Source organism: Oncorhynchus masou, chromosome 26, assembly GCF_036934945.1.
Source record: "Oncorhynchus masou masou isolate Uvic2021 chromosome 26, UVic_Omas_1.1, whole genome shotgun sequence".
NCBI lineage: Eukaryota > Metazoa > Chordata > Actinopteri > Salmoniformes > Salmonidae > Oncorhynchus > Oncorhynchus masou.
Window position 1 is genome coordinate 7,612,668 of NC_088237.1, and position 14,732 is coordinate 7,627,399.

Here is a 14,732-nt window from a genome sequence, read left to right on the forward strand (position 1 = left end):
TAGCGGGGTGAACAGGCAGTGCTTGTTGGTGGTTGTTGTCCTTGATTATCTTTCTGGCCTTCCTGTGACATCGGGTGAGGTAGGTGTCCTGGATGGCAGGTAGTTTGCCCCTGGTGATGCATTGTGCAGACCGCACTACCCTCTGGAGAGCCTTGCTGCTGTGGAGTTGCTGTACCAGGTGGTGATACAGCCCGACAGGATGCTCTCAATTGTGCATCTTTAAAAGTATGTGAGGGTTTTAAATCAAAATCAAATTTTGCAGGTTTTAGGTGACAAGCCAAATTTCTTCAGCCTCCTGAGGATGAAGAGGCGCTGTTGCGCCTTTTTCACCACACTGTCTGTGTGGGTGGACTATTTCAGTTGTCCTGGATGAGTATGCCAAGGAACTTTCCACCTTCTCCACTGCTGTCCCGTCGATGTGGATAGGAGGGTGCTCCCTCTGCTGTTAACTAAGTCCACCATCATCTCCTTTGTTTTGTTGACTTTGAGTGAAGAGGTTTTTTGCTGACACCCCACACAGAGTGCCCTCACCTCCTCCCTTTAGGCTGTCTCGTCGATGTTGGTAATAAAGCCTACAACTTGTGTCGTCTGCAAACTTGATTGAGTTGGAGGCATGCGTGGCCACGCAGTCATGGGTGAAAGGGAGTACAGGAGGGGGCTGAGCATGCACCTTTGTGGGGCCCCAGTGTTGAGGATCAGTGGAGATGTTAACTACCTTCACCACCCAGGGGTGGCCTGTCAGGAAGTCCAGGACCCAGTTGCACAGGGCGGGGTTGAGACCTAGCTTAATGATAAGCTTGGTGGGTACTATGGTGTTGAATGCCGAGCTATACTCAATTAACAACATTCTCACATAGGTATTCCGCTTGTACATATGGGATAGGGCAGTGTGTAGCGTTGTGGCGATTGCATTGTCTGTGGACCTATTGGGGCAGGTAAGGTGGAGATTATATGACCCTATAAGTGAGTGCTACGGGTTGATAGTCATTTAGTTCAGTTACCTTTGCCTTCTTGGGCACAGGAACAATGGTGGCCATCTTGAAGCATGTGGGGACAGCAGACTGGGATAGGGAGAGATTGAATATGTCCGTAAACACAACAGGCTGCTGGTCTAAATATCTGCTCTGAGGACGTGGCTAGTGATGCTGTCTGGGCCGGCAGCCTTACGAGGGTTAACGCGTTTAAATGTCGAAGAAGAGCCCACAGTATTATCCTCAAAGAGGGGAAACGTTTTTAGTTTGTCGAAGCAAGGCGTCACTGAAGCATGCTGATGCTTTTACTGTGACACAGACCGTCTCAGGGGCATGAGGAAAGGAAAGGAAATGAGTGAGGGAGAGACACAGTGTCACAGGTCCCTCAGAGAAGGGGGAAAGACTGTCGTCATTCTCAACTATTTTGCAAACGCATTAAATATTAAAGGAGTGAATTACATTCTATTTTTGGCTTGTGTGGAGGAAATTACACTTGAATTGAGTGTGGAATGAATCTGTTCTCTTAGTTTTAAACTCTCCTTTATGGTATACTTTTTCAAGTTGTATAATTATTGATAATCACGTCACCTTGCTACAGAAGTCTATACTTCAAAGTTATTCCCGGTGCCTAGCCTTCAATTCAGTTACTGGGTTACTATATAAACCATAGTGACTTCAGAATGTATTAACACCCCTTGAGTTACGACACATTTTGTTGTGTTTCAGCCTTACTTCACATAGGATTTAATATACTTTCTCACCCATCTACACAAAATACTCAAAGTCAAATTAGCACATTTAGCACATTATTTGAAAATGAAATACAGAAACATCTCATTGACATGAGTATTCAAACCCCTGAGTCAACACTTTGTAGAAGAACCTTTACAGCTGAGTCTTTCTGGGTGAATCTTTAAGAGCTTTTTACACCTGGATTGTACAATATTTGCAAATTATTATTTGCAAAAGTCTTCAAGCTCTGTCAAGTTGGTTGATGATCATTGTTAGACAGCCATTTTCAAGTCTTCCCCTTCATTTAATAATTGACACGGAACAAAAATATAAATGCAACATGTAAAGTGTTGGTCACATGTTTCATGAGCTGAAATAAAAGATCCCAGAAATGCTCCATACATTCCTGTTGGTGAGCATTTCTCCTTTGCCAAGATAATCCATCCACCTGACAGGTGTGCTGTATAAAAAGAAGCTGATTAAACAGCAAGATCTTTACACAGGTGCACATTGTGTGGGGGACAATAAAAGGCTACTAAAATGTGCAGTTTTATCACACAACACAATGCCACAGATGTCTCAGGTTATGAGGGAGCGTGCAATTGGCATCCTGACTGCAGGAAAGTCAAGGAACGTTAGCTCTAGTCCTTTTATTTGTATCCTAAAAAACTCCCTAGTCCTTGCAAACAACAAGCATATCCCATGACATGACACAGCCACCACCATGCTTGAAAATATGAAGAGTGGTACTTAGTGATGTGTTGTGTTTGTCACAAACATTACGCTTCGTATTCAGGACACAAAGTTTTTGAAGTATTACTTTAAAGCCTTATTGCAAACAGGATGCATATGTTTTATTCTGTCCAGGCTCTCTTCTTTTCACTCTGTCAATTAGGTTAGTGTTGTGGAGTAACTACAATGTTGTTGATCCATCCTCAGTTCTCTCCTGTCACAGACATTAAGCTCTGTAACTGTTATTAAGTCACCATTGGCTTCATGGTAAAATCCCTGAGTGGTTTCCTTCCTATCCGGCAACTAAGTTAGGAAGGACGCCTGTATCTTTGACATCTAGACAGTGTATAGATAAGACCATCCAAAGCGTAATTAATAACTTCACAATGCTCAAAGGGATATTCTGAGTTTTAATCCATTTACCAATATGTACCCTTCTTTGTAAACCACTGGAAAAGCTCCCTGGTCTTGGTGGTTTAAGCTGTGTTTGAAATGAACCTCTAGACTTATTCCATGTGTGGGGTAAAGAGATGAGGTAGACAAAAAAAATCATGTGGAAGAAAAAAATATTGCACACAACTTATTAAGCCAATATTTACTCTAGAAATGATTTAGGCTTGGTGGTTGAATACTTATTGACATTTCAACTGTACATTTTGTATTCATTTGTAAAAAATATCTAAAAACACAATTCCACTTTGACATTACAGGGTACTGGGTGTTGGCCAGTGACACAAAATCTCAATTGAATTTATTTTAAATTGAGCACAACAAAATGTGGAAAAGAATCAGGGGGGGGGGGAATACTTTCTGAAGCCACTGTACATTACCTTTGTGCACAGACATATAATGCCTCAGTTTATGAGTCGTTTTCCTCCTACTCAAAATGATTGGGGAAGGGGGTCAATTCTACACTGGAGACCCAGCTTGGATGTAAACCCCCACTATGGCAGAACCACATATCTGAGAGTACAGCATGTAGAGGTTATCTTTAACTGATGGAGTATCACACACAGCTTTTTACCCCTTAGCTACGTATGAGTGTGTGTGAGACTTGAGTGTGTGCCGTATGAGTGTGCATATACTGTGTGTGTGTGTGTGTGTGTGTTGGGGGGGTGGGGGTGGAGATGAGGAGCCAGATGGAGGATTGAGAGGTCCCTGTAGACAGGTTGTTGGCAGTGATCTTACGGTCATAACTGAGGTTGTTAGCCCAAAAGGTCAACCACTCACTGTTTAATTCCTGTCGCAGTCGCTCCCCGCAGGCCCGACCGTTGATTAGAGAAACTCCACTCAGTCGCCACTCAAACCTCCAAAAACTAATATCAGCAAGTATGACGTCTAGACAGTTATTCCTTATCACAACACATCGTCTGTGGTTCTGTAGTACAGGCAGTACATACTTCATATATGCCATGGCTTGCAGAGGCCCAGAAGTGTTTTTGGAGAAAGTAGGCTAGGCTCTGACCATGTGATTTACTACCAATAATTCACTGATGGAAATCAATTGAGTTTTATCTGCAGTTCACTTTTGGTAGGCAGCGTCTCATAGTGTCGAGTTCATAAAAGCTGAACTTTAGAGGCCTTCCTGACTGCTGCTCTAAAGGATTACGACGTGGGAACTTACCTGCGTGAGTTCATACGCAGTCAGAGCAATGACCTTGAGAGTGTTACAGACTTCCTCACAGTGTCGTGAGAGTTTATAGACTAACCCCGTACCGAACGGTCAGTGACTTTCTCACGTCACTAAGGGGCTTCTGCCTTCTTATTATGTTTCCTGATGCTCTGACTGAATGGACAACCTTCACTCTCCCAGTCAATACAGAGGGTAAAGCAGTAATTGAAGGAGAACAAGGGAATAGGTACACAATTACACCCCGCTACCCTCCGAGCGCCCCCACCAAAAACGCTGTTGCCACAGTAATTAAAGTGAGTCATCAGGAGAGGGTGAACTTCCTCCACATCCCATAAGGTACACACACATTTTATACTCCAACACAATGAAGAATCAATAGAGACGCATTAAGTAATATCCTGCTATTATTGACTCCTGGTGTTATCCTAACAAGAGACCGTGTCCGTTGAGCCCACACCACAAAGTACACGTCAACAAGCGTCAAAATCAATGGCAGGGTCTGATAGTGGCGGAGACAGAGGAAGCCCTCCATATCTTCCTCCCTCTAACACTTTGAGGTAAACAAAAGAAAAGCCACTGCGACTGTCAGACCACACAGACACGGCTGTTGGAAGTCACAGGGCTTGAGATGGCTATCTGCTCTCTGGCATCCCTGTGTACTATTGACTGTATGTTTGTTGATTCCATGTGTAACTCTGTTGTTTGTGTCGCACTGCTTTGCTTTATCTTGGCCAGGTCGCAGTGGTAAATGAGCACTTGTTCTCAACGAGCCTACCTTGTTAAATAAAGGTGAAATAAATTAAAGTAAATGAATAGTATGGAAGCCGATGTGTGGCTCGTCGATAGGGCTGGAGAGTTTTGACCAACAGCTAAATGCTAAAGTCCTCATATGAACTAAAGGAAGTTGCTGATGAGTAGAATCAAGTGAAAAGCCAGTGCCACCCAAGAGCTACTGTATGTATGTGTGTGAGTGAGAGTGAGAGCGAGCGACAGAAACAAAGTGAATGAGAGATAACGAGAGAATGAGATTAGCATTTTAAAAGAAAATAAAGGAAAGTCAAGAGTCACCCCAACCCCATCAATCTTTTAGATATACAGTTGAAGTCGGAAGTTTACATACACCGTAGCCAAATACATTTAAACTCAGTTTTTCACAATTCCTGACATTTAATCCTAGTAAAGATTCCCTGCTTTGGTCAGTTAGGATCACCACTTCATTTTAAGAATGTGAAATGTGTGTGCATATACTGAATAATAGTAGAGAATGATTGATTTCAGCTTTTATTTCTGCAAAGAGGCACTGAGTTTGTAGGTAGGCCTTGAAATACATCCTCAGATAAACCTCCAATTGACTGAAATGATGTCAATTAGCAGAAGCTTCTAAAGCCATGACATCATTTTCTGGGATTTTCCAAGCTGTTTAAAAGCCCAGTCAACTTAGTGTATGTAAACTTCTGACCCACTGGAATTGTGACAGTGAATTATAAGTGAAATAATCTGTCAGTAAACAATTGTTGGAAAAATGTAGTGTCATGCACAAAGTAGATGTCCTAACCAACCTGCTAAAACTATAGTTTGTTAACCTCTTTGAACTCTAGGGGCGCAATTTCATTTTTGGATGAAAAACGTTCCCGTTTTAAACAAGATATTTTGTCACAAAAAGATGCTCGACTATGCATATAATTGCTACTGTTCGAAAGAAAACACTCTGACGTGTCCAGAAATACAAAGATCTTCTCTGTGCGTGCCCTTTAACGTGAGCTTCAGGCAAAACCAAGATGAGATGGCATCCAGGAAATGACAAGGATTTTTGAGGCTCTGTTTGTCATGATCTCCTTATATGGCTGTGAACGCGAGAGGAGTAAGTCTGCCCTTTCTGTCGTTTCCCCAAGGTGTCTGCAGCATTGTGACGTATTTGTAGGCAGATCATTGGAAGATTGACCATAAGAGACCACATTTACCACGTGTCCGCCCGGTGTCCTGCGCCGAAATTGGTGCGCAAAAGTCACCTGCCAGTATTTTTCCAAACAATACAGAGACTAAAGCAAGCTTCCACGAACTGCATGTCAATGAAGAGATATGTGAAAAAACACCTTGAGGACTGATTCCAAACAACGTTTGCCATGTTTCGGTCGATATTATGTAGTTAATCCGGAAAATGTTTTACGTTGTAGGTGACTGCATTTTCGGTTCGTTTCAGTAGCCAGGCGCAATGTAGAAAACGGAACGATTTCTCCTACACACAGACGCTTTCAGGAAACACTGCGCATTTGGTGTGTAACTGAGAGTCTCCTCATTGAAAACATCAGAAGCTCTTCAAAGGTAAATGATTTTATTTATTTGGTTATCTGGTTTTTGTGAAAATGTTGCGTGCTACATGTTATTCAAAATGCATTGCTAGCTTTGCATACTCTTACACAAATTAGTCAATTTCTATGGTTCAAAAGCATATTTTGAAAATCTGAGATGACAGTGTTGTTAAGAAAAGGCTAAGCTTGAGAGCAAACGCATTATTTTAATTTTATTTGCGATTTTCAGAAATCGTTAACGTTGCGTTATGCTAATGAGCCTGAGGCTTTAGTCACGATCCCGGATCCGGGATGGGGAGTTTCAAGAAGTTAACAAGAAATTTGTGGAGTGGTTGAAAAACAAGTTTTAATGACTCCAACCTAAGTGTATGTAAACTTCCCACTTCAACTGTATATACACATATTCATGTATAATAGGCTACCTTAGATGATGCACGGCTGAGGCAAAGGAACACAATACAAGACACATACACATTCCTCCTACACAGAACCAGTCAGTAATGCAGTTCTTTTGATCCTCGATCAATTCATGTCATTGTTGAACCGCCAGGTTATAGTAAGACAGGTAAGTTCCCAGAAAAGCAGACACTGTGGCCCTTCAGTGCCAAGCCAGAGCACTGCACCACTGTCCCATTGCAGCCTTTCAGAGGTCCTACACTCTGAGGGGGGGGATGGGAGGAGTGAGGAAGGATGGGTTGTTAACAAGGCATTTGTTTAGTAATAGTGCAAAGGCGTTGAGGCACGGGCTCATTGCTCTGAGCTGCTGACAGAGAGAGAGATAGAGAGCCAGAGGTACAGGCCACAGAGGAGAGGACTGACAGAGATGACCTCTGCTGGATAGGGCCTTATGAAGGAACACAATGTTTGAATCACACACACACACGTCGTGCTGTGAGTGAGTGAAATGTGACGATTTGTGTGTGTGTGTGTGTGTGTGTTCCTGCGCGCGCGTTTGTACAGCATGTGTGCGTACGTACGCGTGTGTTTGTGGTGTGTGTGTGTCACCTGGTAGGTGTCCCAGAGGCGTATCGTGCAGCGTAACGGCAGCTCTCTCATCAGCAGGTTGTTCATCCAACGGAAGGCAAACTGGAGATACTCCACTTCATACTGCTGCATGTGGACGTGCACCGTTTCTGAAACACACCCGCCCACACAGACGTGTTAAACTCAAACACACACATTTCCATCAAACAATGATCATCGCACGCACTTACAGTATGCAAACACACTACCGTCAGACACTGATGAACACACACACACGAGCCATTCACATGGAGAGCTGCTGATCATTGTGATAACCACAGCAGACACACACACACACCTTTTTCTTTCCACTAATGATGGCTGGGTGGTCAGACAATACCGCCGTAATTACATAGCTGTCAGTGGACCTCTCAAAAGGACATTAAAGCTACTGTATAGCTCGGGATAAAGACAGCATTATAACAGTGTGTGTGTGTGTGTGTGTGTGTGTGTGTGTGTGTGTGTGTGTGTGTGTGTGTGTGTGTGTGTGTGTGTATTGTTTGCGCGTGTGTGTGTATTAGAGGTCTTCACGGGTCCAAAAAGTTGGACCCGTTACGAAATGGACCTGGGCCTTTCCCACCCGGACCCGAGGAAAACTAGACCCATTCTGTATAGAGCTGGTCGGATCCAGATCCGGTCATTTCCGAGTGAGTACTATATATTCAAAATGATGTGGACACCCCTATTTCAGCCACAACCATTGCTGACAGGTGTATACAATCGAGCACACAGCCATGCAATCGCTTTAGACACACATTGTAGAATGGTCTTACTGAAGAGCTCAGTGACATTCAACGTGGCACCGTTATAGGATGCCACCTTTCCAACAAGTCCGTTGGTCAAATGTATGTCCTGCTAGAGCTGCCCCGGTCAACTGTAAGTGCTGTTGCTGTGAAGTAGAAAGGTCTAGGAGCAAAAACTGCTCAGCCGCGAAGTGGAAGGCCACAAGCTCACAGAACGGGACCGCCGAGTGCTGAGACACGTAGCGAGTAAAAATTGCCTGCCCTCGGTTGCAACACTCCCTACCAAGTTCCAAACTGCCTCTGGAAGCAACGCCAGTACAATAACTGTTCATCAGGAGCTTCATGAAATGGGTTTCCATGGCCCAGCAGCCACACCCAAGCCTAACATCACCATACAAAATGCCATGCGTTGACTTTGGAGCGGTGGAAATGCGTTCTCTGGAGTGATGAATCACCCTTTTGGTGGATGCCAGAAGAACAGTACCTGCCCCAATGCATAGTGCCAACTGCAAGGTTTGGATGAGGAGGAATAAAGGTCTGGGGCTGTTTTTCATGGGTCGGGCTCACCCCTTAGTTCCAGTGAAGGGAAATCTTAAAGCTACATCACGATTCTGTGCTTCCAACTTTGTTGCTAAAGTTGGGGAAGAACTTTTCCTGTTTCAGCATGACAATGCCCCCATGTACAAAGTGAGGTCCATACAGAAATGGTTTGTCGAGAATGGTGTGGAAGAACTTGACTGGCTTGCACAGAGCCCTGACCTTAACCCCATCGAACACATTTGGGATGAATTGGAACGCCGACTGCGAGCCAGGGCTAATCGGCCAACAGTAGTGCCCGACCTCACTAATACGCCAGAGGCTGAACGGAAGCAAATAACCGCAGCAATGTTCCAATGTCTGGTGGAAAGCCTTCCCAGAAGAGTGAAGGCTGTTACAGCAGCAAAGGTGGACCAACTCCACATTAATGCCCATATTTTGTAATGAGACGTTTGACGAGCAGGTGTTCACATACTTTTGTAGTGTGTCTCCTAACTTTTTCACACACACACTTTATGACTGGGCCTATTGCCACTTTGATTACTTATAATTGGCCAACAACAAGCTACATGCACCACACTCCTCTTGTGAAATGCAGGAGCAGCAGCATACATGATAAAATGTCTCTCCACTGCAGCCGTTATGTTTGGATCTGTAAGGGCCCTTCCGGATGAGTCCGTTAAAATGACACATACCCGAGACCCGTGACAATCACCTCAGCTCTGACCCAGACCCGTTACATTATTTACAATTCTGGATCGGGAACCGCTCCATGTCCTGGATTGTGTCTTGGGTATTCGGGTACAGGTGGATCTATGAAGACCTCCAGTGTGTATAAATCGAAGACTATTAATAAGCTCTGAAACCTCCAATCAGTCCTCTCTAAACCAGTGACATGGACAATGATTCCAGATCAGATCCCTGAACAATGAAGCTACCTTAGTTCGGTCCTGACATAAAGGACAACTCTGTACAGAGGTCGCATTACCGTTTAGAAATATGCATTTTCTGACTTTTAAACCATTTCACTTGCGTTTTATGTTTAAAGTTAACAGTGTTTGCATTAATAGAGCGATCAGGGGAGTGCAACTAGTTTCTCTTCACACACAATAAATTAATGATACACATTTGGCAGAAATTAGCTTCCTTTTCACCAAATGAAAATAGAAGTGCAACACTATTTAGCCAGCAGCCACACATAAGTACACTAGCTTACAGGGGGAAAAACGATGCATGGCCACCCGAGAATAGTCATGTTCATCATAGAATAATGTAGCCAGCTACTTTTCCTAATGTTTCGCTTGGAGTTCCTCTTGCATTTTAGCTATCCGGAGTAAAGTGTGCATTCACATCACCCCTGCTGTACCCATCACAATTCACTTCATTTTTCACCATACACGTGTCAACACACACCCGTCAACAAATCACATTCGTTCGTTCTCGCATGCGCAGGTAAACAGTGAGGTAAACAGTGAACACTCCTCTCGCACTCTCATCCCCACAGTTTAATTATGGCATAGCTATGCTCCGCATAAACAACACAGAGGCCTAACATCATTAACAGTGAATAAATCACAGTCATATATCACCTCTAAACAGCTTCCCTAATAAGAGGCAAACAACACTCAGAATAACCACTTTGGAGGAAATAAATGAAACTTCTCACATGTAATCAGAGGAGTTGGGTTGGCTAAAGTAAGAAGAGGAACCGTTCTACAGAGAGAGAAGAGCCTGAGTTCTGAGTCCTGGTCCCCTGGAAGTTAATTAGTTTGTTATTGTTTTATCTGTTCTAGAGCCAGTAGAACAGAGGAACAGCTGTTATAGCTAGGGAAGGAAAACAGAGAGCGGGAGAGAATGATTATTAGTGTTTCAGTACTACGGAGCCACTCTTTCTGCACTATAGAACATTATTTTACTCCGTTGCACACCCAGGGAGGAGGGAAGCACCTGCTTTCAGCTAGGAACACATCTAGAAGACTTGTTGTGGGCAACTAAGTACAGTTAACATGATTAGGCCTGCAGTTGAAACAGCAGGAAAGAGACTTGGTTGAGGGTGAATTAAGTCAAGTCAGCGGTTGAAAGCGTTTGCCCTAAAAAGTACTCTACCAGAACCAAATCAAATTCAGTGGTAAAGTAACTCATTAATCCTGTTTGCGAGAAGTCACACTATAATATGCTAAAGAAGACGCAAGTGTTAGCAGGACTGTTTGTTTAGTGGAGTTTTGTAGGGAGGTTAGCACTCCGGCAGACGCCGACTGGCAGCGCACGGCCTGCTAGGTAGATTTGGGTAGCGGGAGCACAGTTGGAGGTCAGGGGTCAGGGTAAAGACAAGCGATGCTGCTGAGCTGCATTCTGCTGAGCTCCACAATTCTCCCTGACTTCTGCTCTCCTCCATCCCATAATTACATCTACGCCGTGACCCTCTCCCTTCCCTCATTCTCTCTCTCTCCATCTCTCCCGCTCTCGAGCGCACTCTTTGTCCCTCATCTCTCTCCTCCTTTTCCCTCTCTTTCTTTACTTTGATCTCTCTTTCTTCATCCACCTCTCTTCTCCTCCCCCTCAGCTCCATTTTCAGGGTTCTTGCCTGTCTGAATGGGTTCTCTGCTGAGCTTTTTCTACCACTTGACCAGACCTCCAGTACTCTGACAGCATGCACCCTGAAAGATAGGTCCTCTACGGTAAGATAGGTCCTCTAAATCATTTCCCATGACATACCAACAGCGTGTCTTTTTGCGTCTGTGACTGAGCTCCGACGTTGTCCTTATCATGTTTCAGTGTCAGGCAAAGTTGATTGCATAAGGAGATTGATAGACACCACAACAAGCCTTCTTAGCTTCAGCAAAAACTGTGCATCGTATACTCGTGTGTGTGTGTGTGTGTGTGTGTGTGTGTGTGTGTGTGTGTGTGTGTGTGTGTACTCTAAATCCCAGGATGACAGTTGAGTGTGACTCTGCCTGTATGCTAGGATATCAGTTCCTTCTCTCTGTGCTCCTAGTGATTGCATTTGTCACAGCAGCAGGAACACGTTCATTCAGTGCATCCATCTTTGCGCCACTTCCATCACACACAGGGCTGCAGCACTGAGGACTATGATCTACATTCTAAACCCTCGACCAGCGACTCGTGTCCACGATCAAAGTAGAATACAGCTATGAAGAACAACTCCTTCATACTCTCACTTACGAAACTCTTCAAAGCACAATAAACAAATATAATTTGTTGATGCCAATGAATGGATGCATATTTGTGATGATTTTACGGTAAACAATATAGCAATTTGCATAGTGCTGCTAAGACGGTGGAGGAGAGCCAAGCTCTATGGGCCTGTGTGAATCAATAGGTTGTGTGTCAGTGGATTGAGAGGTCTGGAGGAGATGAGAGGAGAGGCAGAGAGAACAGAGGGGTGACTGCAGGTTAAATCCTCACGGCAGAGACTTGATGTCAGATCAACATGAAGCTCAGCAATGGACATGTAATCACATGCACGTACGCACAGTCATACAGGGGCGGCAGGGTAGCCTAGTGGTTAGAGCGTTGGACTAGTAACCGGAAGGTTGCGAGTTCAAACCCCCAAGCTGACAAGGTACAAATCTGTCGTTTTGCCCCTGAACAGGCAGTTAACCCACTGTTCCCAGGCCGTCATTGAAAATAAGAATTTGTTCTTAACTGACTTGCCTGGTTAAATAAAGGTTAAAAAAAATTAAAAAAAATACACACACACACTAACAATACCTTCTAACATAGGAAAGATAATTATTTTCTTCATAGACACACTCGTCAACTTCTTTTTCTATAATTCTATTCATACTTCTGCCTCAACAATCGAACCATGGGAGTCTTACAGGTTCATGATTCAGAGTGCAGAAACCGTACGGTTTCTCTCCTTCGTTTGCATAAATAAACTCACCTTCAGCAACTTCCGTGCTGATGAGCCCTGAATGCATTCTGTATTCACACCGAACAGAGAGAGAGAGAGAGAGAGATCAGAGGAAACATTTCCAAACCTTATGGAGAGAGAAACATCTGGTTTTTTTCTCCCCTCTTCTCTTTTTAGGGGCTAGATCAGCTTTAATATTGCAGATAGATTGTAGCTTCCGGTGAACGTTAGCGTGACGGTAGAAATCACACGCTTTAGTGTCACGTTAAGAAAACGGGGCTGTGGTGAAAAACGGCGTCGCTAATTAGAGCGAAGCTCCTGAATGTTGCTATAACAAATAAAAACACAACGCCCGGCGACGGTTCTGCCTTTTGGCTCCTGAGAGGAGTGGATTTATCTCATAATGAGGGGACCAGGGCCAGCCAGGGGTGGGGAGGGGACGTTCCACAGACTAGAGACGGCTCTGTATTAGGTACCGAGTCAAAGGGGGGAATCCCGGGGCCTCAAGAGAGACGATCGAGAAGAGGTTAGGGAGAGCTCAGCATCCAGATCAGAACCAAGTGGCTAGAGCGTTAAGTCACCTGGTGTCCCATGTCCCGAATCAGTCAGACACACTAGCGCTGGGGACGATAAACCAAAGTTCTGACGCCGACCACACCGATCGGCTATCGCAAGCATTTTGCTGACATCGTCCATTACGATAGGTAGCCTTGAAATGAAGTACGTTTGGTGATATGGTTGATAGGTAATGGGACAACTGATGGCTACAACCACCAAACTAGTAGCAGTAGTTTAAAGGATAATACATCTATTCATTAAATGTGGTGCACATGTTAAGCATCGTTCCGTTTATCGTATCAATTCCGGGTATGTATTGCGATACGGATTTTTGTCCATATTGCCCAGCTCTAACACACACACACACACACACACACACACACACACACACACACCTTCACCACAAGAGTCATCTCACGCCACACTACCTAATCACCTAACGGTCCGACTGATGGAGCAGACCATCATAACTACTGGACAGAAGCCTCCATAGCGGTCTGCATCTCCCGACACTTCTGGAAAACGGTGTCTCTCTCACTGACCAATGTCACCTGTAACATCAAATCAAGTAGAAAATGAAAAGTGACTATAGAAGGATGTCATTAGCCGCGGTAGGCTAAATGCATGAGAAACGTCCTCCCCTTTTGGCTTAAACCAGGTTTTTGTTCCCGTCCCAATCTCCTGGGTGGAAGGTGAGCGTCTCCTCCTCCTCCTCCTCCTCGTTTATCTAGAGCACACCCTGTGCACTACCGCGTCAGCGCGTTCATTTGAATTGTAAACACACTCATCTCCATATACCTGGATCTGTTTAAAGGGCCTGGGAGATATGGTGGTGGGGCGGGCCGCGATGGAGCAGGGGAACACGGGGCATCGCAGAACTCTCTGCTTAAAAGTAGGATTACAAATGCGGATTGCTCTTGCCTCGTATAGACAACTTCCATTGGTACATATCCTCCATAATGCACTGCACAAGGACACCATCTTCCTGTTTATGACAAACTCCTCGTAGCATATGACATGTTACTACCCACACATCTAGGATCAACAAGCATCTATCAACCCTGTTCTTAAAAAGCACAAAACAAAACGTGTGAGCTCGACCAACACGGCAGACCAGGTCAGGCAGCTGATGAAAGACAGCAGTGACCCCAACGCAGCATACCGCATGGTGAGTGAACACGTTGGCATGATCGACTGATCCCTGAAACGCTACAGTGAGTGAACACGTTGGCATGATCGACTGATCCCTGAACGCTACAGTGAGTGAACACGTTGGCATGATTGACTGATCCCTGAAACGCTACAGTGAGTGAACACGTTGGCATGATCGACTGATCCCTAAACGCTACAGTGAGTGAACACATTGGCATGATCGACTGATCCCTAAACGCTACAGTGAGTGAACACGTTGGCATGATCGACTGATCCCTGAACGCTACAGTGAGTGAACACGTTGGCATGATCGACTGATCCCTGAACGCTACAGTGAGTGAACACGTTGGCATGATCGACTGATCCCTGAAACGCTACAGTGAGTGAACACGTTGGCATGATCGACTGATCCCTAAACGCTACAGTGAGTGAACACGTTGGCTTGATCGACTGATCCCTGAAACG

General features: G+C 44.6%; 1 protein-coding gene across 5 annotated transcripts in view; it reads right to left on the reverse strand.

The window, feature by feature from the left end:
• The window catches only part of tbc1d22a (TBC1 domain family, member 22a), a 208,758-nt gene that overhangs the window by 46,485 nt on the left and 147,541 nt on the right, over positions 1-14,732 (reverse strand). For all 5 annotated transcript variants that reach the window (XM_064938236.1, XM_064938233.1, XM_064938234.1 and 2 more), the window contains one exon: positions 7,383-7,510. In XM_064938236.1, the coding sequence (XP_064794308.1) occupies positions 7,383-7,510 (128 nt within the window). The remainder of the gene's footprint in view (positions 1-7,382; positions 7,511-14,732) is intronic.